General features: G+C 40.7%; 1 protein-coding gene and 1 pseudogene across 1 annotated transcript; one reads left to right on the forward strand and one right to left on the reverse strand.

The window, feature by feature from the left end:
- Window positions 1-15,935, reverse strand: part of LOC149126194 (zinc finger CCHC-type and RNA-binding motif-containing protein 1-like) — a 36,395-nt pseudogene extending 20,460 nt beyond the window's left edge.
- NPBWR1 (neuropeptides B and W receptor 1) lies at window positions 13,910-20,908 on the forward strand. Its single transcript, XM_070075827.2, has one exon. It carries the CDS (start codon window positions 16,422-16,424, stop codon window positions 17,370-17,372), a length of 951 nt encoding a protein of 316 aa, XP_069931928.1. The 5' UTR covers window positions 13,910-16,421; the 3' UTR covers window positions 17,373-20,908.
- The last annotated feature ends 2,647 nt before the right edge of the window (window positions 20,909-23,555 follow it).

The following is a 23,555-nucleotide window of genomic DNA, read 5'->3' on the forward strand; positions in this document are numbered from 1 at the left end:
GTATTTAAGAGTTAAGATCAGCAGGAGTTCAGCTGAGAAATTTAGGGAAAAGAAATGCCATTAGTGCCACTCACAAGGAGAACATGACAGTTTTGAGGGATGGAAAAGGTTGTGTGCTTGGCTGTGAGAAGCTGGATGAGAGCAGCCTCTGGATAGCAACAGCAGGTGACCATTAGGGACCTGGGCATGGATGTATGGACCTGTCAAGAGAGATCTCGACTGAGGGACAGACGTGCGTGTGTATCACCAACACAGAGAAGCGGCTGGAACCAGGTCATTTTCCAGTTGCTAGGTTACCTAGAAGATGGTAAAATCTGGATAGCAAACAATCAGGTGCTACATTGCAATCATAACCATGTTATGTGCACGGACAACATGAAAGTACCCACACACTGTGTTACAATATCGAGTTTATAGAGCATCAATTCTTTATTTTTAAAAAACATAATAGCTTCAAAATGACAAAAATCCAAGATTTGAGAGGAAGGTTATAAGCCTGTTCTTAAGGCTTCAGCAAAAGTGTTTTGTGATGATTTTGCTAAAGGTATCTAAGTCTTTTTTTTTTTTTACTTTTTAAAATCTGTCTTTTTAATTAAATTTATTATACACACATATGTGTATATACATATGTATATGTATATGTGTGTGTGTGTATATATATATATATACTTACCACTAACTATTCTAAGTGATTCTAGCTTAGCTATTTCTTTAAAAATTTCTTTCTGTTCTTTAACATTCTCAGAAACCAAGAGAGCTTATACTTCATCTAGCTATCAGGACTTCTGATAGAAACAGCTACTTCTAATTTAAGAGTATATATAAATGCAAGACTCATTATTAATGGACCATTTTTCTTCTTGGGAAAATGTTCTGTGTCAGCTCTTCTGGAATATGTTAAAAAAGGACAAGTGCTACTTTACAGAGTATTGCAAATGTAAAAGTTACAGACTTTACCTTTTGGTTATTTGTGTGTATTTCTTGATACGACTGTGAAGCAACATATACAATCAGTGTGCCTGTGGAGGATAATTTGCTTATATGGTAAAATTCAGTCATCTGAGCTTATTTGGCTATATCAAGACCTTGATCAATATGAAAGAAAAATATAATTTAAAAGTTTTAATAAAATTAGAAAATAAAGTTTCTGAAAGGATTATTTTTGGATTAATTCTTTACTTTGAGAATTTTAGAAAGTCTCAGCAAGTTGAACTTTGGAGATGGATTACTTACACTGGTGTTCTCACTCATAGCGATAGAAACATGCTCTTTCTTGTTTTTATGGTGAAGACATGGGATTTTGTGCAATTCCTAGAAGAACTGGATGAAATTGGCTTTTGGAGAATCTGTTCTCAAATTGTTTGGATTTATACTGAACTTTGTTAGTTGCTATCTGTTAGTGTTTTCATCCTTGTAAAAATATCTTCACATGTAAAAACAATATATTCATAAATAATTAAGGAACTAAAATGAAATTCAGTTGAAATAGAATTGCAAAATAAAATAATAGAATAATAGAAACAAGTTTTTCTCCCAAAAATAGAATTCCTTCTCTTTCTGGTTACTTATTAGACTTCTCTTTCCTTTAATCCTCATGATAGGCATCAGATCCTCATTAACATAGCTAAAAATACACATATATGATTCGTATTTGAATCTGAACGTTGATTTGGCACTGAAATTGGATATAATAAAACATTTTGAAACTTTAGCTTTGATAATTCTTGACTCATCAGTAAATTTAAAATATTTCGCTTAGAATTCATTTCTTGGCTTATCATTACAGTGCAGTAAAATTGGTGAAACATTAACAGCATACATGATCCGGACTGCCTTTTTTAAATTTTATTTTATTATTATATTTTTTTATTTTTTGCCAGGCAGAGTTAGATAGTGTGAGAGAGAGAGAGAGAGAGAGAGAGAGAGAGAGAGAGAAAGGTCTTCCTTTCCGTTGGTTCATTCCCCTAATGGCTGCTACAGCTGTCGCTGCACCAATCTGAAGCCAGGAGCCAGGTGCTTCCTCCCGGTCTCCCATGTGGGTGTAGGGACCCAAGCACTTGGGCCATCCTCTGCTGCCCTCCCGGGCTACAGCAGAGAGCTGGACTGGAAGGGACTAGTACCCGGCTCCCCAACAGGGACTAGAACCTGGGGTGCTGGCGCCGCAGGTGGAGGATTAGCCAAGTGAGCTATGGCGCCGGCCCTGACTGCCTTTTTATGTATTTGAATATAAAGTCATTGTGCACATTTGGAGATTTCATTTTTTCTTTTTCTTAAAGATTTATTTTATTTATTTGAAAGACAAAGTTACAGAGAGAGGTAGAGAGAGAGAGAGGTAGAGAGAGAGAGAGGTAGAGAGAGAGAGGTAGAGAGGGGGAGAGAGAGAGAGAGAGAGAGAGGTCTTATATCTGCTGGTTCACTTCCCAAATGGCCATGATGGTCAGAGCTGAGCCGATCTGAAGCCAGGAGCCAGGAGCTTCTGTTGGGTCTCTGACATGAGTGCAGGGATCCAAGGACTTGGGCCATCCTCCACTACCTTCTCAGAGGCATCAGAATGGAGCTGGATCAGAAGAGGAACAGTCAGAACTCGAACTGGCACTCAAATGAAATGCTAGTGCTGCAGGCCAGGGCTTTAACCTGCTGTGCCACAGTGCTGGTCTCATTTTATTTTCTTTTTAATAGACTATAATTGAGCACAGAATACAAATAATCTCATATATACCCCTTCAACACCTTCCCATATCCACACACAATTTCTTCTACTATCAATCTCTTGCATGAGTTTGGTACATTTGTTACAATTGATGAATAAATACTGATATGTTATTATGAGCTAAAGTCCATAGTTTATATTAGGATTCATTCTTTGTGCTGTAGGTTTGCAAGTCTTAACAAATACAAAATTACATATTCACAGATACAGAACCTAGCAGAATAGTTCCTCTATCCAGAACACCTGTGTATCACTTATTCATCTTGACTTGCTCCCCACCTCCCCACTCCCCAAAAGCCTGGCATTCACAGGTGTTTTCTCTGTCTTTGCAGTTGGATTCATACAACATGGAGCTTTTCCAACTAGCTTTTCTCTAAGCATAACATTTAGGTTTCTTGCATGTCTTTTTGTGGCTTGATAACTCATTTCTTTTTATCATTTAATAATAAGTTTTCCATTGTATGGAATTCACAGTTTATTTATCTAGTCAATTGTTGAAGAACATCATGATTGCTACCAACTTTTGGCAATTATGTTTAAGGTTTCAATAAACATTAATGTGCACGTGTTTATGTGGACATAAATCTTCAACTTGTTGACTAAATACTTAGAAGTAAAACTATTGGATACTATCATAAAACCATTTTTGTAATAAATTGACAAATTCTCTCCCAAAGTGGCCATACCTAAGTTTACATGATTGCTAGCAGAAAATTAGAGTTCCTATTGCTCCAGCTCCCATCAACATTTGGTACAGTCAGTATTTTGGATTTTAGTCATTCTATTAGGTATGTATCTATAATCTGCTGTTGTTTTTGCAACTTTATAATGCATACAGTGCTGAGCATACTTATTTGCCATTTATATGTCTTCTTTTTTTATAGAAAACTTCTATTTTTTTGAAGATTTTGTTTATTTATTTGAGAAGTAGAGTTACAGAGAGAGAGAGAGAAAGACAGAGGTCTTCCTTCACTCCCCAGATTGCCGCAATGGCTGGAGGTACACCAATCCGAAGCCAGGAGCCAGGTGCTTCCTGCCTGTCTCCCACACAGGTGCAGGGGCCCAAGGACTTGGGCCATCTTCTACTTTCCCAGGCCACAGTAAAGAGCTGGATTGGAAGTGGGGCAGCTGGGACTAGAACCGGTGCCCATATGGGATTCTGGCACCACAGGCAGAGGATTAACCCATTGCGCCATGGCACCAGCCCTGAAAAATTTTATTTAATAAACATAAGTTTTGAAAGTAGAACTTTTGGATTATAGCAGTTCTTCCTCCCATAACCACCCTTCTCCCCACTGCAAACATCCCATCTCCTACTCCCTCTCCCATCCCATTGTTCATTAAGGTTAATTATAATTATCTTTATATACAGAAGATCATCTCTATACTAAGTAAAGATTTCAACAGTTTGCACCCACACAGACACTTTGGTGAGGTGCCTGTTTCTTGTTGATTTTAAAATGTGCATTTGTTATTGATTTTTAGGATATCTTTGTATATTTTGGACAAAAGTCCTTTACCAGACATGTTTTGAAAATATCTTCTGTTCTGTGGATTATATTTTCATTACATTAGGAGTGTCTTTTGCAAAGCCTATGTTTTCAGTTTTAATCAAGTCAAATTTACTAATTTTTCCTTTTATGGTCTCTTTGGTAGTGTATGTAAAAATTCATTGTTAACCTCAAGATCACCTAGATTTTCTCTTACATCATTTTTTGTAGAAATTTTATAGTACTTCATTTTGCAGTTTAGGGATATGGCTCATTTGGAGCTATTTTTGTGAAATATGCAAGGTTTGTATCTAGTTTTTTGTTTGTTTTTTTGGTATGTGAATACCTGCTGTTGCAAAGCGCTTGTCTAAAAGAATACCCTTTCTCAGTTGAATTGTGTTTGCTCTTTTATCAAAGACTAGCCAACTATATTTGTGAGAGTCTCTTTCTGGGCTCTTTATTCTGTTCTATTGATCTGTTTGTGTGCACATTACCAGTATCTTGGTAACTTGATTGCTGTAACTTTACAGTAAGTTTTGAAGTCAGTATAAGTATTAGTCCTCTACTTTGTTATTCCTCTGTTTTGTATTGACTATTCTGGGTCTTTTACCTTTCTATTAAAAGTTTAGAATCAATCTGTTGATGTATACACACACAAGCACACACACAAATCAAACAGGGGTTTATTTGAAATTGCCTTGACTTTATAGGTCAACTTGGAAAGAACTGACTTATTAACAACATTTACTCTTCCTATGCAGGAACTGGACTCTCTTTTATTTATTTAGCTCTTCCTTGATTTATTTTATAAGTTTTGTAGTCTTCCTCTTATAGATTTTATGCATATTTTGGTGGATTTATGCCTAAGTATTTATTTTTGATGCTAATATATCATTAAGCCATTTTAACTTTTTTTCAAATTCTAATTGTTTCAATTGCCAGCATATATGAAAGAAATTAACTTTTTAATATTAACTTGTACTTTGCAACCTAGCTATGACTGCTTTTTTGTCAGTGTTGTTTGGAATCTTTAATTATATTATCATGTCATATGTGAACCAAGGTAGTTTTAGTTTTTCTTACCAATCAACATACTTCTGATTTTCTTGTCTTATTTCATTACTTGGGATTTCCAATAAGATGCTGCATAAGAGGAGTGGTAGAGGGAATGTTTTTGCCTTCTTAGTTATCTTGTGGGTGAAGCATGTAGTTTCTCATGATGTTTACTGTAATTTTTAAAGGATTTTTTTGAAAGACAGAGAGAGGGAGAGAGGGAGAGAGGGAGAGAGGGAGAGAGGGAGAGAGGGAGAGAGGGAGAGGGAGAGGGAGGAAAGTGGTCCTCTAGCCTCTGACTCATACTCAAATGGCTACAATAGCCAAGCCAAGAGGCAAGCTGGATCCAGGAACTGTATCCTGGTCTCCCACGTAGGCGGCAGAAGCCCAGGTGTTTGGATCATCATTCGCTGCCTCCGCAGATGCATTAGCAGGATTGAAATCAGAGTAGCAGGACTTGAATTGGCATTACAGTATGTGATGCTGGTGCTAATACTGCGTCACGATGCCAGCCCCTAGAATTTCTAAAAAATAAACATTCCTAATTAAGTTGTTGAAGTTTTCCACTGGGAATTATTCCTGCTGTGAATTATTATCACAAATGGGTTTCAGAGTTTGTGAAATGTCTTTTCTGCATCTGTTGTTATGATCATGTAATTTTTCTTCTTTGGCCTATTCATCTGATGGATTGCTTTAATTGATTTTCAAATACTGAACCAAGATTGCATAACTGGAATAAATCCCATCTATTCATGGTGTATAATTCTTGCTATACAGTGTTGCTACTGTGAGTATTTTGTTGAGGATTTGTATATTTATATTTATGAAAGTATTGGTCTTCTGTTTTTCCTTTCTTATAACGTCTGGTTTGGATTAGGGTAATGCTGGACTCATAGAATGAGTTATGAAGTGTTACCTACTTCTATTTTCTGGAAGAAATTGTAGAGAATTGCTATCATTTCTTTCTTTGGCTTTTGTGTTTTCAATTTAATTTTATTTTATTTGGGTTCTGATTTTTATTATTTTTTCTGCTTACTTTGGGTCTTTGGGTTTAATATGAATGCATTTATTTGAAAGTCATAGTTACACAGAGAGAGGACAGGCAGGGAGAGAGAGAGAGAGAGAGAGAGAGTCTTCCATTCGCTGGTTTATTCCCCAACTGGCTGCAACGGCTGGAGCTGCACTGATCCGAAGCCAGGAGCCAGGAGCAAGGAGCTTCTTCCATGTCTCTCCACACCGGGGCAGGGGCCCAAGGATCTGGGCCATCTTCCGCTGATTTCTCAGGCCACAGCAGAGAGCTGGATTGGAAGTGGAGCAGCCGGGTCTTGAACCGGTGCTCATATGGGATGCTGGCACTGCAGGGGACGGCTTAACCCACTGCGCCAAAGTGCTGACCCGTGGGTTTAATATGCTTTTCCCCCTCCTTTCCTAAAGTGGAAGCTTACATTGTTGACTTTAGATTTTTTTTTTTCTCACATATACATTCAATGCTATAAATATACCTCTACATACTACTTTTATTTCAAGATTTATTTATTTATTTAATTGAAAGGCAGAGCTACAGAGATAGAGGGAGAGACAAAGAAAGAAACAGAGATATTCCATCCACTAGTCTACTCCACAGATGTGTGCAATGATGGGACTGGGGCAGGCTGAAGTCAGAAGCCTGGACCTCCATCCAGGTCTCCCACATGTGTGGCAATGGCCCACGTACTTAGTCCATCTCCTGAGGGTTTCCCTGGCTGAATCAGAAGTGGAGCGGTCAGGACTAGACCTGGGACACATATGGGCTGCTCAGGTCACATGCTGCAGCTGCAGTTATACCACAACGCCAACCACCTCAACACTGCTTTTACAGTATTCTACAAGCTTGACAATTCGTATTTTCATTTAGTTTGAAATACTGTAAAATTTCTCTTGAGGCTTTTTTGATCCATGTGTTGTTTTAAAGTGTGCTGTTTCATTATCAAATGTTTGGGGATTTTCCAGCAAACTTTCTGATATTGACCTCTAGGTAAATTCTATTGTGGTCTATGAGATACCTTTGCGTTATTTATACCTTAAACATTTTTCACACATGTTGTAGGGCCCAAAATGTGGTCTATCTTGATGAATATTCCATGAGAGTTTGAGAAGAAAACAGAGTCTTCCTTTGGATAAAGAATCCTGTGAAAGTCAATGAAATCTGGGTCATTGAGCATGCTACAGCCTTACCGATTTTTGCCTGGTGATTCTGTCAATTACTGAAAGAGGGTTTTTGAAGTCTCCAGCTGCATTAGTGGATTCATCTATTTCTCTTTGTTGTTCTATCAATTTTAAATCACACATTTTTATACTTTGTTGTTAGGTTTATACATATGCAGGATTGTTATTTTCTTAGAGAGCCAACTTATTCATATTTATATAATGCTTGCTCTATCTGTGATCTTTTACCTTGTTAAGAAATCTGTTTTGTTTGAAATTAATGAAGCTCCCCCAGCTTGTTTGATTAACACTAGCATGGTGTATCTTTTTTCATTCCTTTACCACTTCACTTTACACAGATTTAATAATCTGTATTTTTATGGTTAAATGAGTTTCCTATAAACAATATACATTTAATGTGCTCTGAGAGTTCATTCCTTTAATTGGTATATTTTAATCATATACATTTAAGTGATACTTGATATAGTTGGGTGAATGTCTACCATGTCTTCTACTTGTTGCTTTTGTTTTCTATGGGAATTTTTTTTTTTTATTTTCAGTCTTTTCCTGCTTTGTCTGGCTTTAATTTTGCATTTTATGATTCCATTTTCTATCCTCTTTTAGCATATCAAGTATTGTTGAAAAAATATTTAATGGTTGCCCTAGAATTGGCATATACATTTACAACCAATCTGAAAACATTTTGAAGTTACACTATATTCCTTTAGTAAGCAGTATAGTTGCCTTATAATAGAGTGTTCCAAATCTCTCCCCTCTCTTTCAGCCTTTAGAGAACTTGTTGTTAATTTTATTTATTCAATAAGCTATTTCACCCAGTACAAAGTTGCAAGTATTGAGCTGAACAAATAGTCTTTTGTGTTAGATCAACTGAACATGAGAAGAAATATTTTATTTTAATTTAATGCATTCCTTTTCTAATGCTCTTCTGTTTTTTATATTAACCCAAGTTACTGAACTATATCATTTTCCCTCTCATTGAAGAACTTCTTTTAACCTTTCTTGCAAGGTAGCTCAACTGGAAACAGTCTCAATTTTGGAAAGAGTCTAGTTCTTCCCTTTTGAAAATAGTTGTGCTAGATACAGAAACCTAGACTTTGCTTTTCACTTTAAACACACTACATCTCCCTGCTCATGTGGCTTCTGAAAAGCAGTTGAGGCCAGCGCTGAGGCTCACTAGGCTAATCCTCTGCCTTGCGGCGCCGGCACACCGGGTTCTAGTCCCGGTTGGGGCGCCGGATTCTGTCCCAGTTGCCCCTCTTCCAGCCAGCTCTCTGCTGTGGCCCGGGAGTGCAGTGGAGGATGGCCCAAGTGCTTGGGCCCTGCACCCCATGGGAGACCAGGAGAAGCACCTGGCTCCTGACATCAGGATCAGCACAGTGCGCCGGCTGCAGCACGCCGGCCATGGCGGCCATTGGAGGGTGAACCAATGGCAAAAGGAAAACCTTTCTCTCTGTCTCTCTCTCTCTCTTACTGTCCACTCTGCCTGTCAAAAAAAAAAAAAAAAAAAAGCAGTTGAATGTAATTCTTATCCTGCTCCTCTATTGGCAAGATTTTTTTTTTTTTTTTGCTTTTTTGATTTCCTACTAGGTTTTCTCTTTTTTTTTTTTCCTGTAGTTTGAATACTATATACCCACATAAATATATTTACTATATACCTACATATTTACTCTACACCTACATAGTAATTTTTGGATATTTATGCTACTTAGTGTTCTCTGAAATTTCTGAGTCTTTGGCTTGCTGTCTGTTATTAATTTTAGAAAAATTTCAAACATTAAACCATTAAACAAACACTGAAATATCATTTCCCTCTTTCTTTTCTTCTTGACATTCCTGTTAATCATAGGTTGTGCCTTTTGTCATTGTCCTGAAGTTCTTGATTATTATATCCCATTCCAAAAATTCCTTTTGCTCTTTGCCTTTAAATTTGGGACATTTATATTAACATGCCTTCGAAGTTACTTATTTCACTTCTTGGTGATATCTAGTCTATTGATGTCCGTCAAAGGCATTCTTCATTTCTCTTACAGTGTTTTTGATTTATATCATTTCCTTCACACAGTTTCTTAGTGTTTCCAAGTCTCTACTTACTATTATTGAGGTACTATTCTAAATTCTTTGCATATATTTTTATTAAATTCTCAAAATGGCTTGTGAGGTAAAATATGTGAGACACAAAAGATGGATTTAATTAAAGTTCATTAGAGGTACAGACTGTAAAATCCTTCCAGTAATTCATAGGCAAAATCATATAATGATAGGAATGAAGAGTATCTTTGTCAGAATAATAAGAATCACTAACTTATTTATAGCTCCAAATAGAAACTGAAATTGTTAATTTTCCCTTTTTTGGCATTATCTTGGGTAGGCAAAGGAAACAACTAAAAGTGAATAGACAACCTCCAGAATGGGAGAGAATACTTGCAAACTATTCATCTGACAAAGGAATAATACCCAGAGTATTCAAAGAGCTAAAAAAATTCAGCAACAACAATAACAAGAAAATAATCTAGTTTAAAAATGGGCAAACGATCTGAATAAACATTTCTCAAAAGCAAAAATACAAGTAGCCAGTACGTATATGAAAAAATACTCAACGTCACTAGCCATCATGGAAATATGAATGAAAACTATAATGAGGTATCTCATTATCTCAGTAACAACAGCTGTTATCAAAATGACAAAAATAACAAATGCTGGTGAGGATGTAGAGAAATGGAAACTCTTATACACTTCTGGTAGGAATATAAATTATTATAAGCATTATGGACAATAGTACGGAAATTCCTCAAAAATACAAAAATATATCTACCATATGGCCCAGCTATCCGACCTCTGGATATCTGAAGGAAATAAAGTCACCATATGAAGGAGATACTTGCACTTCCATGCTTACTGCAGTGTTATTCACAGTAGCCAAAACTTGGAGTCAATCGGTATCTTTTGATGAATTAATTGATACAGAAAGTGTGCCATAAATGTACAATGGAATATTATTCAACAATAAAAAATGAAATCCAACCATTTGCAGTAAAATGGGTGGAAATGGAGATCATTATGCTAAGTGAAATAAGCCAGACACAGAAAGACACATACTATATGTCATCTCTCATATGTGGAAGTTAGAAAAGTTTATCTTAATGTAAAATAGTGATCCCTAGAGTCTGGGAAGTATAGAAGGAGTGAGGCAGAGAGAGGCTGGATAAGAAGTACTAACACACAGTTGGATAGAAGGAATGCGTCCTAGATCCTTACCAGAATGGCATGACTCTAGTTCACAAAAAGGTACACGTTTTATGAAGAACTGCAAAAGAGTAGATTGAAGGCACCAAACATAAAGAAATGAAGAGTAGGTTGAAATGCTAATCATTCTGACTTGATCAGCATACATTGCATGTATATATATTGAAATATCACAATATCCCCCATAAATATGAACAATTACTATCAAAACTTTAAAAATAAATATCTAAATCAAGTATGGGTGAGACTGAAAGTAAATTTCATTTGGAGGCAGATAGCTCTCCAGCTGTGAATCTGTGAAATCAACCATGTATGTGCTTTCAAAATACAATGCAAATAAAATAAAATAAAAACTACAATGGTAGGGAAGGTATAAGACAAACTGATTTCTCCTAAAAGGGAGAAATTGGAAAGAAGGAAGACACAACATATTTCAGGCAAGTCTAAATCACAGTGGGGAAAATAACATTAAGCCTTAAGCTTTCAGAATAATCCTCTTTGGCTTCATGTTGTGCCCCCCGAACCTGCCAAGGCAAGGGTTTCCTACATTCTGGACCCACTAGGGCTGTACACCTGGTCCCATTGCTTTCAACAGCCCCACCTCTATGGTGATTCTGTGCCTAGGTTATGTCCTGACTCTCTGAGGCTGGAAACATACACTAGTGGCTCTAATAGTGGGGACAGCCACTCCTCTACAGCTCTGTAAGACAGTGTCATAACAGGCAGCCTCTGTGGTAGATCCCTGTTTGCTGGGACCTTTTCTTTCTGGGCCTGTGATAATGAGGACAGTCCTGCTGATTTTTGAATTGCCTTCTTGCATGGCCATGGACAATAGGTCCTGGTGTGTTTAGGTGGCTGACTAATTCAGTTTTCAGGCACTGGGGTTGTTTGGGTCACATCCATTCTGTTCTTTCTCAATGTGGATAGGTTGATAATTTTCCAAGTCTTTCAGTTTTCTTTTTTGATTAACAATTCTACGTTTAAGTCATAGGCATTTCTCTCTTCTCAAATGTTGCTACAAACCATCAAGAGAACCAAATTGCTCTGTCAACATTTTGTTCACATTTTCCTCAAAATATCTAATTTCATCACTCACAAGTTCTACTACAAAACACTAGGACATGAACACAATGCAATGAAGTTCTCTGCCACTTTATAACAAGGAATGCCTTCAATCCAGCTTCCAACAGCATGTTCCTCATTTCTGAGAACTCACCAGAATGGTCTTCACTATTTATATTTCTACAACATTCTGTTGGTGGTTACTTAGGTAATCACTTAGAAGCTGAAGGCTTTCTCTACATCTCCCATCTTTCCTTTCTGAGCCCTCACCAGAACTGCCTTTAAAGGCCCATTCATAACACTGTAGGTTTTTTTTTTCCAGCATGACCTCAAGAATTCTTCCAGCCTTTACCCAACTTCTACTTCCAAGGCCACTTCCACATTTTTTTTAAATGTCTTTTTTTTTTTTTTGACAGACAGAGTGGATAGTGAGAGAGAGAGAGAGACAGAGAGAAAGGTCTTCCTTTTGCCATTGGTTCACCCTCTAATGGCCGCCACGGTCGGGGCGCTGCGGCCTGCGCACTGCGCTGATCCGATGGCAGGAGCCAGGTGCTTCTCCTGATCTCCCATGGGGTGCAGGGCCCAAACACTTGGGCCATCCTCCACTGCCTTCCCGGGCCACAGCAGAGAGCTGGCCTGGAAGAGGGGCGACTGGGAAAGAATCCGGCGCCTCGACTGGGACCAGAACCCGGTGTGCCAGCGCCACTAGGTGGAGGATTAGCCTATTGAGCCGCGGCGCCGGCTGCCACATTTTTAAGTGATTGTTAGAGGAACACATCATGTCTGGGTATCAGTTTTCTATTTCAGTTTTTTTGTTGTTGTTGTTATGCTATAGTAAAATACCATAAACTGAATGGCTTATAAAGCAGCAGGAAATTATTATTCAGAATTCTGGAGGCTGGAAGCCCAAGTTAAGAAAATTTGGAGGGGCCAGCACCGTGGTGCACTGGGTTAATCCTCCGCCTACTTCGCTGGCATCCCTTATGGGCACCGGTTCCAGTCCCGGCTGCTCCTCTTCCAGTCCAGCTCTCTGCTATGGCCTGCCATAGCAGTGGAAGATGGCCCAAGTGCTTGGGCCCCTGTACCCGCATGGGAGACCAGGGAGAAGCACCTGGCTCCTGGCTTCAAATTGGCGAAGCTCTGGCTGTTGTGGCCATTTGGGGAGTGAACCAACGGAAGGAAAACCTTTCTCTCTGTCTCTCCCTCTCACTATCTGTAACTTTACCTCTCAAATAAATAAATAAAATCTTAAAAAAAAAAAGAAAATTTGGAGTCTAGTGAGGGCCTGCTTCCTAGACAACCATCTTCTTTCAAAAATATTTTTCAATTATTTATTTATTTACTAAAGAGATACACACAGAGAGATACAGATAAAAAGAGAGAACTCCCATGTGGGTAGCAGGGTCACAAGTATTTAAGTCTTCATCTGCTGCTTTCCCAGGCAATTAGTGGGAAGCTGAATCAGAAGCAGAGTAGCTGAGACTCCAAGAGGAACTCTTGCTGGTGTCCCAAAAGGGAGATTAATCCATTGCACCACAATGCCATCCTCATGGGCCCTCTGCTATAAGTCACTAATCCCATTCGAGAATATTCACCCTCATTACTTAATCACTTCCCAAAGGCCCTAATGTCATATGCCATCAGAGTAGAAATTAGATTTCAATGCAATTAGCTCCTGATAAATCCATTGTTGAGTTGAACCTACACAACACTGCAAACAAGGAAAGCAGTATACCGTGGTGTACCAGTTGTTTTCCTCAGGACCTCAGGGCTGATTTGAATTTATTCTGGTTGTTGATGCCTAACATCATGAAACGATATTGTACTGCATGTTGCTAGTCCAGGAAAAGGTCAATCCTTTGAGGTATAGTTTCTACTGCAGGCATATTGCTTTTGCACCATCGTAAAGTTGAAAAATCTAAATCTAACCATTGTAAGTCAGAGTATCTATTTATGAAGTTCATGGGAACACAAACATTCAGACCCTATCAAACCTAATATGTAACTACATTAATATAACAATAAATAAATATTCTAATTCAAAGACAAATATTGCCAGAGTGAATCTGACTACACTTTATAATATTTTAATTATATGAACCTAAGAAAATTTAAAGTAAAATGACTTTTAAAAATTATATTCCATTATAATACAATTGGGAACACAGTTAGTGTAGCTGTCATGATATCCAACAAAAGAGTCTACATACACTAAGATTAGGAACTGAGTAAGAAGATTACAATGATAACAGGCAATCAAGTTATAATGATAAAAGAATCCATTCCCTGGGAAAACACAGCAATTTTAAATGTGTGTGTATCCAATAAGGCAGCATCAAATTATATAGTAAAAATGGTTGGAAATAAAGCATATTTAAATCCACAATCATGGATTGAGTTTTTTTAAGCACATCTTGTTCAGTAGCTTATAAAATTAGATAAAATATGAATAGAGAGAATATTTGAACAACATAATAATAAACTTGATTAGCTGACATAGAGTGTTGCACTTAAATACAGACCACATTAATTTCAAGTACATGAGAAATAATTAGTAAAATAACTCCTGGGCAGTAGTTTCAACACATGGCTATGAGTCAAAATCATATAATGTTCTCTATCCACAGTGTAATTAAAGCTGGAAATCAACAATGAGAAAGCTAGAAGATCTCCAAGTGTGTGAAAATGATCAATTATCTACCAAATACAAATATGTACATATATACACAATTATACATGCACAGTGTATGGGTGAGTTAATTCTATATAGATTATGTATCTGTAAATTATTTGTGTGTATATATATCATAGGTTTATAACCTTCCTTGTTTCACCTAACACCATATGGTTTTTTCTCATATAGTGTTCCTTAGTGACCTAGCTGGTGAAGGTACTACCATTTTTCTTCACACAAAGCTTGATGCTGCAGAGGAGCCAGGTCTATGTAAATAGTGATAGAAAAAATGAAAAGAGGAGTGGGCAAAGGATGGCAACTATATTTCTGTCTCTGCAGGCTTCATCCACAGGCTTATTTATTTGTTCATTTCTGAATATCTCAGAACCTGTACTCCAAAATGCATCAGAAAGGAGAGCAAATGCTTGTTGTTTGTGCTTTGCCTGCTTTTCTGGAAGGTGGCTTATGAGATCACAGAATTCGGTCTTTCAGTTTGATGGTTCTTCTAAAGGGAAGGTGGAGGAGGGAAAATATAGGAATTGGAGAGAACCAATATTTATTTTGTTTCATTCAGTCCTAAAAAAAATCTGGTGAGCTGCCTTAGATGACTCCCCCTTCTGGAAGAAGACTCCTAGGCCCAGGGGCATAGCATCCTCGGAGTGCAAGTCTGCCCCTGCTTTCTGCCTTAGGTGGCAACAGCTCCTGCAGCTGAAGGGGCCTCATTAGCAGGAGAATCCGGATTGAATGTATGAGTCAGGAGACAGAGCTGAACAATGTGCAACATTTTATGAAACATACATTAAATCATGGTCCCTTAAAAGAATTTCAGAAGTTATTTGTCTTTATTAACCCTCTCTCTTTGCATATATTTTTAAAAGCATTTCAAATTGTTGGCCGTTGTTGTACACTAAAAATTTTCTACCCATGTGAAGCTCAGAGTATTAGAAAGCGATGATTTGCATTCTAAAATTGGCTTCATTTTTTCCCCTTCTATAGAGAAAAATAGTTTGCATGAAATTCCGAATCCCAACAGTGCATTTGAGGTATAGTGTTTAAGAACTGGAATAGGACCCTCGACTACATTGCTCTTTCAAAATAGATTAGCAACACTTTAACTTTGTTTTCCTTAAATTCAATTCTTTATAGAAGGTTTTTTTTTAATTATTATTATTTCAAATGGTTACACTCCTGGAAGGAAGAGAATACCTTACTTTTGAGGAATGCTATTGTCTGTTGTTCCAAGGCCCCCTGGCTCGGAGTGAGTAGGGGGTGGGGTGGGGGTCGGCACAGCGAGTGCAGTCAGCGGCTGCGCATCCTCGCACTTTAGACTCGCGGGAGGAACAGGCTCAGGCCCCAGCCGCAGTCTCCTGGCGGGAGCTAGGAGGCAGACCCTAGGTGGTGGCGAGGCAGCCTCCTCCACCGCCGGCAGGATCCTTTCCGTTCCAGGACGACAAGGTAAGCTAAAGATTACTGTTGGGCTTGCTGTTATCGCGCGCATGGAACCCAAAGGGACGGAAGCATACCTCTGTCGATTTCCGTGGGCTGATCCTCATGGTCTTCCATGGGTGTCCTAGAACAGGGGAGGTGGATTTGTATTTTTCCTATAAAGGCTAAGAACTCCTCTCTCTAGCACTTTGATCCATTGGTTGGAACGAGAGATTTCAACAGGTAGCAGATAGCGCTCACTTGGGGGAGGTTTGGAGTGCCACCCCCACCACCTCCGGGGCCACGCCCCTCCCTGATGCTACCGGTCAACGAGCCTAACTCGTGCTTTCAATACCGTTTTACAGCCCCGGGAGTCAGCGGCGACCAGTGGGCTGTGGGGGAGCCGGGAACACCCCTCCCCTAGAAAGCCAGAGACCGGCTAGGAGCACAGCGGCGAGTGCCCGGGAGCAGGTCCGCGGGGAAGCGGGCTTTTTGGATCGCTCAGCCCCGCGGAGAGCCGTAGGGGACACGGGAGGCGGGTTCCTCCATCCTCGCCGACATGCAGAACGCGTCGCTCACGGAGCCCGAGTCAGCAAACGCGACGACCCCAGAGCCTTTGCCGCTGCCGCTGGCTGTGGCGGTGCCGGTTGTCTACGCCGTGATCTGCGCTGTGGGGCTGGTGGGCAACTCAGCGGTGCTGTACGTGCTGCTGCGGACGCCGCGCATGAAGACGGTCACCAACCTGTTCATCCTCAACCTGGCCATCGCCGACGAGCTCTTCACGCTGGTGCTGCCCATCAACATCGCAGACTTCCTGCTGCGCCGGTGGCCATTCGGCGAGCTCATGTGCAAGCTCATCGTGGCCATCGACCAGTACAACACCTTTTCCAGCCTCTACTTCCTCACCGTCATGAGCGCCGACCGCTACTTGGTGGTGCTGGCCACCGCCGAGTCGCGCCGGGTGGCTGGCCGCACCTACGGCGCCGCGCGAGCCGTGAGCCTGGCCGTGTGGGCGCTGGTCACGCTGGTCGTGCTGCCCTTCGCCGTCTTCGCCCGCCTCGACGAGGAGCAGGGCCGGCGCCAGTGCGTGCTGGTCTTCCCGCAGCCCGAGGCATTCTGGTGGCGGGCCAGCCGTCTCTATACGCTCGTGCTGGGCTTCGCCATCCCGGTGTCCACCATCTGCGCCCTCTACACCACGCTCCTGTGCCGGTTGCACGCCATGCGGCTGGATAACCATGGCAAGGCTCTGGACCGCGCCAAGAAGCGGGTGACCTTCCTGGTAGTGGCGATCTTGGCCGTTTGCCTGCTCTGCTGGACGCCCTACCACCTGAGCACCGTGGTGGTCCTCACCACTGACGTTCCACAGACGCCGCTCGTCATCGCCATCTCCTACTTTATCACCAGCCTGAGCTACGCCAACAGCTGCCTCAACCCCTTCCTCTATGCCTTCTTGGACGACAGCTTCCGCAAGAGCCTGCACCAGGTGATAGTGTGCAGGGCAGAGGCCTGACACCCGGGTGCGCGCTGTCCCGAACAGGACCCCGAGCCAGGACCAGCGCAGGGAGAATGGACACTAGCGGCACTCCAGTGTGGTCCCGGAAAGACAGCTTTGGTGTCCCGGGGAAACTTAATGGGGATGCGGATGCCTGGGCCCTACCCCAGCCCCAGCTGTGGTTGCGCCCTCAGCTTGGGTTTGCCAGCCCTTCCAGGAGAAGCCGAGTGTGAGAACCTCGGTGGCTGAGAAAGCCATATCGACTGCTCCCTAAAGGCGAAGAGAGGAGTTGACCCTCGAACTTCGCACAAACGGTGGAAGAGGAGGGCAGTATTGCTGGGAGCTGCCCCCTTCTAACCTCCAGCCCCTGCACCGTGCTCCGGGAGCTGGTTGTTCGTTAACGCTGCTCTAGCGGGAATCCTCCGCGCCATCCTGGGGAACACCTGGCGACGCCGCGCGGGATCCCAGGCGACGGCACCCCGCTTGCGCTTGCGTTTTGTTTCTCTGCTTTAGGAAACTGCTGTCTGTGCCCTTGCTGCAGCAGGAGAACAGAACGGGCTGGTCCCCTAGTCCTTCTCTGCGCGTTCCAGACCCTGGGCCAGGGCGCCCCAGTTTTCGCCTGCACCCGCTCCTCTGAGATGCGCCCGGCCGTGTGGAGCGCGCAGGAACAGCTGCCGGGGACAAAGGGCCTCCTCGACTGGGGAAGACCGCAGGAGGTGGGAGTCGTGTGTGTGTGTGTGTGTGTGTGTGTGTCTCCCGTGTAGCGGAGGAGGCGTGGGATGGTCTGGAACAGGCAGGAGCCTGGCTGTTCCAGTCCCTTCTTGCATTGTCTTTCTCCTTTCCTACACTTGATCGCACCTGAAAGCGTTCCATGACTGTCAGACCCAGCGGGGACCCTGCTAGCCCAGCGCAGGAAGGACTGAGAGCCCGGAGGAGTCCCCGGGCGCGCTGCTTCGGCGCCCCCTGCAGGAACCAGGCGCACAGCGTTGAGCTTCTCAGAGCTTGGCTTTTGCACTGGAGCGCACCGCAACGGCTCTTTAAGCGACCAAAGCGCTAATCCGCGCTGCTTTCTCACCGATTCCGAAGCCCGCCCCCCACCCCCACCCTCCAAACAACCTTTCCCCTGTAGGCCTCTGTACCACTTGGATCAATTCGTTGTTATTGTGTGTTGTTCTAGAGACCAAGAGCTGTATAAATACTACTTATGTATCACAGATTTATCTTCCTGAGATTTCCCCGAAGAGGACATCTTTCACGGGTAACTGTGGACTACCTGTTTCTTACTTCTTAGTCTCAGAAGCACCTGGTAGGTAGTCAGTGTAAAACTGGTGAAGTCTGGTCTCACAAGGGAAACCGACCAGCACCCTACCTGCATTCGATCTCTGCCTAGAGGAGAGAGAAGTGAACTGAGAGAACTGACACCTGATTTGCTTACTCATCTGCAGTTGATGCCTCAGACCTGAACTGGACTATGATAATCGATTACAGTGTTTAAAAAAAGTATTACTCTTCAGGATGAATTTCTAACAGATACGAAAATTTCTAAAAATGCTTGCTTCCTATGGTACCTCTCAGTGGTTTTGTTTAAGAATAGTATTGCTAGCAGGTTTTATTTACCTAGTTTGCTTGGAATTTTAAACCAAGTTCTCAATATTTAGGTTCAAAAATACCTTTTAAAGAATATATGGAAGAGAAATACTCTTCGTTGTCTTGTGGAGAGGAAATCTCTCTGACTTGGAATTCATTCCTTAGCTCTCAAGGAACATTCAGGTAATTCAGAGCTATTTGTTTAGATAATGTAAATTTAGAAATTTTCTGCATTGGGTGGCAAACAATAGCTAATGGCTCACAGTGAGGATTTTCATGTGCAGGGCAATTTGAATGATGGGAGTCTTGACATTTGGACTGGCCTCTGTCTGTGGGTTTCAAAGACCTGGTCATTTAAATTTCTAGGAAACATTCTGTTGATTTTCCTGAAAACTCACAAAATTTTTAATGGCTCCTTGGTAACTTTTTTTTTAACTTTTATTTAGTAAATATAAATTTACAAAGTACAGCTTATGGATTACAGCGGCTCCCCCCCCCCATAACATCCCTGCCACCCACAACCCTCAAATCTCCCACTCCCTCTCCCATTCCATTCACATCAAGATTCATTTTCAATTCTCTTTATATACAGAAGATCGATTTAGTATATATTAAGTAAAGATTTCATCAGTTTGCACCACACAGAAACACAAAGTGAAAAATACTGTTTGAGTACTAGTTATACCATTAAATCACATAGTACAACACATTAAGGACAGAGATCCTACATGAGGAGTAAGTGCACAGTGACTCCTGTTGTTGATTTAACAATTTGACACTCTTGTTTATGGTGTCAGTAATCTCCCTAGGCTCTTGCCATGAGTTGTCAAGGCTATGGAAGCCTTTTGAGTTCAGACTCCGATGGTATTTAGATAAGGTCATAGTCAAAGTGGAAGTTCTCTCCTCAGTTAAGAGAAAGGTACCTCCTTCCTTGATGGCCTGTTCTTCCCACTGGGATCTCACACGCAGAGATCTTTCATTTAGGTCTTTTTTTATTTTTATTTTTATTTTTTGCCAGAGTGTCTTGGCTTTCCATGCCTAAAATACTCTGATGGACTCTTCAGCCAGATCTGAATGCCTTAAGGGCTGATTCTGAGGCCAGAGTGCTGTTTAGGACATCCACCATTCTATGAGCCTGCTGTGTACCCCCCTTCCCATGTTGGATCATTCTCTCCTTCTTAAATCTATCAGTTAGTATTAGCAGACACTAGTCTTGTTTATGTGATCCATTTGACTCTTAGACCTATCAGTGTGATCAATTGTGAACTGAAATTGATCACTGTGACCAGGGAGATGGCATTGGTACATGCCACCTTGATGGGATTGAATTGGAATCCCCTGGCACATTGCTAACTCTACCATTTTGGGCAATTCAGATTGAATTGTCCAATACAGTACATCTTCTCCCTCTCTTATTCCCACTCTTATATTTAACAGAGATCACTTTTCAGTTAAATTTAAACAGCTAAGAATAACTGTGTGTTAATTACAGAGTTCAACCAATAGTATTAAGTAGAACAAAAAATACTAAAAGGGATAAAGTATTAAGTTGTACATCAACAGGACAAGGGCTGAACAAGTCACTGTTTCTCATAGTGTCCAATTCACTTCAATAGGTTTCTTTTTGGTGCTCGGTTAGTTGCCACTGATCAGGAAGAACATATAATTTTTTCCCTTTGGACTGGCTTATTTCACTCAGCATGATGTTTTCCAAATTCCTCCATGTTGTAGCAAATGAGCGGATTTCATTGTTTTTTTTGTTTGTTTGTTTTTTTACTGCTGTATAGTATTCTATAGAGTACATGTCCCATAATTTTTTTATCCATTCTACTGTTGATGGGCATTTGGGTTGATTCCCGGTCTTAGCTATTGTGAATTGAGCTGCAATAAACATTAGGCTGCAGACCGCTTTTTTGTTTGCCAATTTAAACTCCTTTGGGTAAATTCCAAGGAGTGGGATGGCTGGGTCGAACGGTAGGGTTATCTTCAGGTTTCTGAGGAATCTCCAGACTGACTTCCATAGTGGTTTGACCAGTTTGCATTCCCACCAACAGTGGGTTAGTGTCCCTTTTTCCCCACATCCTCGCCAGCATCTGTTGTTGGTAGATTTCTGCATGTGAGCCATTCTAACCGGGGTGAGGTGAAACCTCATTGTGGTTTTGATTTGCATTTCCCTGATTGCTAGTGATCTTGAACACTTTTTCATGTGTTTGTTGGCCATTTGGATTTCCTCTTTTGAAAAATGTCTATTGAGATCCTTGGCCCATCTCTTAAGTGGGTTGTTGGTTTTGTCATTGTGGAGTTTCTTGATCTCTTTGTAGATTCTGGTTATTAGTCCTTTATCAGTTGCATAGCTTGCAAATATTTTTTCCCATTCTGTTGGTTGTATCTTCACTTTCCTGACTATTTCTTTTGCAGTACAGAAACCTCTCAATTGGATGCAATCCCAAATGTAAATTTTGGCTTTGACTGCCTGTGCCTCTGAGGTCTTTACCAAGAAGTCTTTGCCTCTGCCTATAGCTTGCAGGGTTTCTCCAATGCTCTCTAATAATTTGATGGTGTCGGGTCATAGATTTAGATCTTTAATCCGTGTTGAGTGGATTTTTGTGTAAGGTGTAAGGTAGGGGTCTTGTTTCATGTTTCTACATGTGGGAATCCAGTTTTCTCAGCACCATTTATGGAATAGACTGTCCTTGCTCCAGGGATTGGTTTTAGATCCTTGATCAAATATAAGTTGGCTGTAGATGTTTGGGTTGATTTCTGGAGTTTCTATTCTGTTTCATTGGTCTATCCATCTGTTTCTGTACCAGTACCATGCTGTTTTGATTACAACTGCTCTGTAGTATGTCCTGACATCTGGTATTGTGATGCCTCTGGCTTTGTTTTTTGTTGTGTAAGATTGCTTTAGCTATTGGAGGTCTCTTGTGCCTCCATATGAATTTCAGCATCATTTTTTTCTAGATCTGAGAAGAAGGTCTTTGGTATTTTGGTTGGTATCACATTGAATCTATAAATTGCTTTTGGGAGAATGGACATTTTGATGATATTGATTCTTCCAATCCATGAGCATGGAAGATTTTTCCATTTTTTGGTATCCTCTTTTATTTCTTTCTTTAAGATTTTGTAATTCTCATCGTAGAGATCTTTAACATCCTTGGTTAAGTTTATTCCAAGGTATTTGATTGTTTTTGTAGCTATTGTGAATGGGATTGATCTTAGCTGTTCTTTCTCAGCTGTGGCATTGCCTGTGTATACAAAGGCTGTTGATTTTTATGCATTGATTTTATATCCTGCTACTTTGCCAAACTCTTCTATGAATTCTAATAGTCTCTTAGTAGAGTTCTTTGGATCCCCTAAGTTATGAATCATATCATCTGCAAACAGGGATAGTTTGAGTTCTTCCTTCCCAATTTGTATTCCTTTAATTACTTTTTCTTGCCTAATGGCTCTGGCTAAAACTTCCAGAACTATGTTGAATAGCAGTGGTGAGAGTGGGCATCCCTGTCTGGTACCAGATCTCAGTGGAAATGCTTCCAACTTTTCCCCATGCAATAGGATGCTGGCCGTGGGTTTTTCATAAATTGCTTTGATTGTATTGAGGAATGTTCCTTCTATACCCAGTTTGCTTAGAGTTTTCATCATGAAAGGGTGTTGTATGTTATTGAATGCTTTCTCTGCATCTATTGAGATAATCACATGGGTTTTCTTCTGCAGTCTGTTAATGTGGTGTATCACATTGATTGATTTGCAAACATTGAACCATCCCTGCATTACCAGGGATAAATCCCAATTGGTCTGGGTGGATGATCTTTGTGATGTGTTGTTGCATTCTATTGGCCAGAATTTTATTGAGGATTTTTGCATCTATGTTCATTTTTGCATCTATGCTTGCATCTATAATTTTCTTTCTCTGCTATATCTTTTTCAGGCTTAGGGATTAAGGTGATGCTGGATTCATTGAATGAATTTGGGAGGGTTTCCTCTCTTATGATTATTCTTAATAGTTTGAGAAGAATTGGAGTTAGTTCTTCTTTAAATGTTTGGTAGAATTCAGCAGTGAATCCATCTGGCCCTGGGCTTTTCTTTGTTGGGAGGAATTTTAATACCTTTTCAATTTCTGACTCAGTTAGGGGTCTGTTTAGGTTTTCGATGTCTTCCTGGTTCAATTTAGGTAGGTTGCATGTGTCCAGGAATCTATCCATTACTGATAGATTTCCCTGTTTGCTGGCATACAACTCTTTGTAGTAATTTCTGATGATTCTTTTTATTTCTGTAGTGTCTGTTGTTATGGTTCCTTTTTCATTTCTGATTTAATTGATGTAGTTCTTTTCTCTTCTTTTTTTAGTTAGTTGGGCCAATGGTGTGTCAATTTTTTTTCTTCAAAAAAACCAGCTCTTCATTTGGTTGATCTTTTGTAACATTTTTTGGATTCAATCCTGTTGATTTCTTCTCTGATTTTAATTATTTCTCTTCTCCTACTAGATTTGGGTCTGGTTTGCAGCAGTTTTTCTAGATCCTTGAGATGAATTGAAAACTCATGTATTTGGTACCTTTCCACTTTCTTGATGTAGGCACCTATTGATATAAACTTTCCTCTTAACACTGCTTTTGCTG

Source organism: Oryctolagus cuniculus, chromosome 6, assembly GCF_051225735.1.
Source record: "Oryctolagus cuniculus isolate XC-2025 breed Fujian yellow rabbit chromosome 6, ASM5122573v1, whole genome shotgun sequence".
NCBI lineage: Eukaryota > Metazoa > Chordata > Mammalia > Lagomorpha > Leporidae > Oryctolagus > Oryctolagus cuniculus.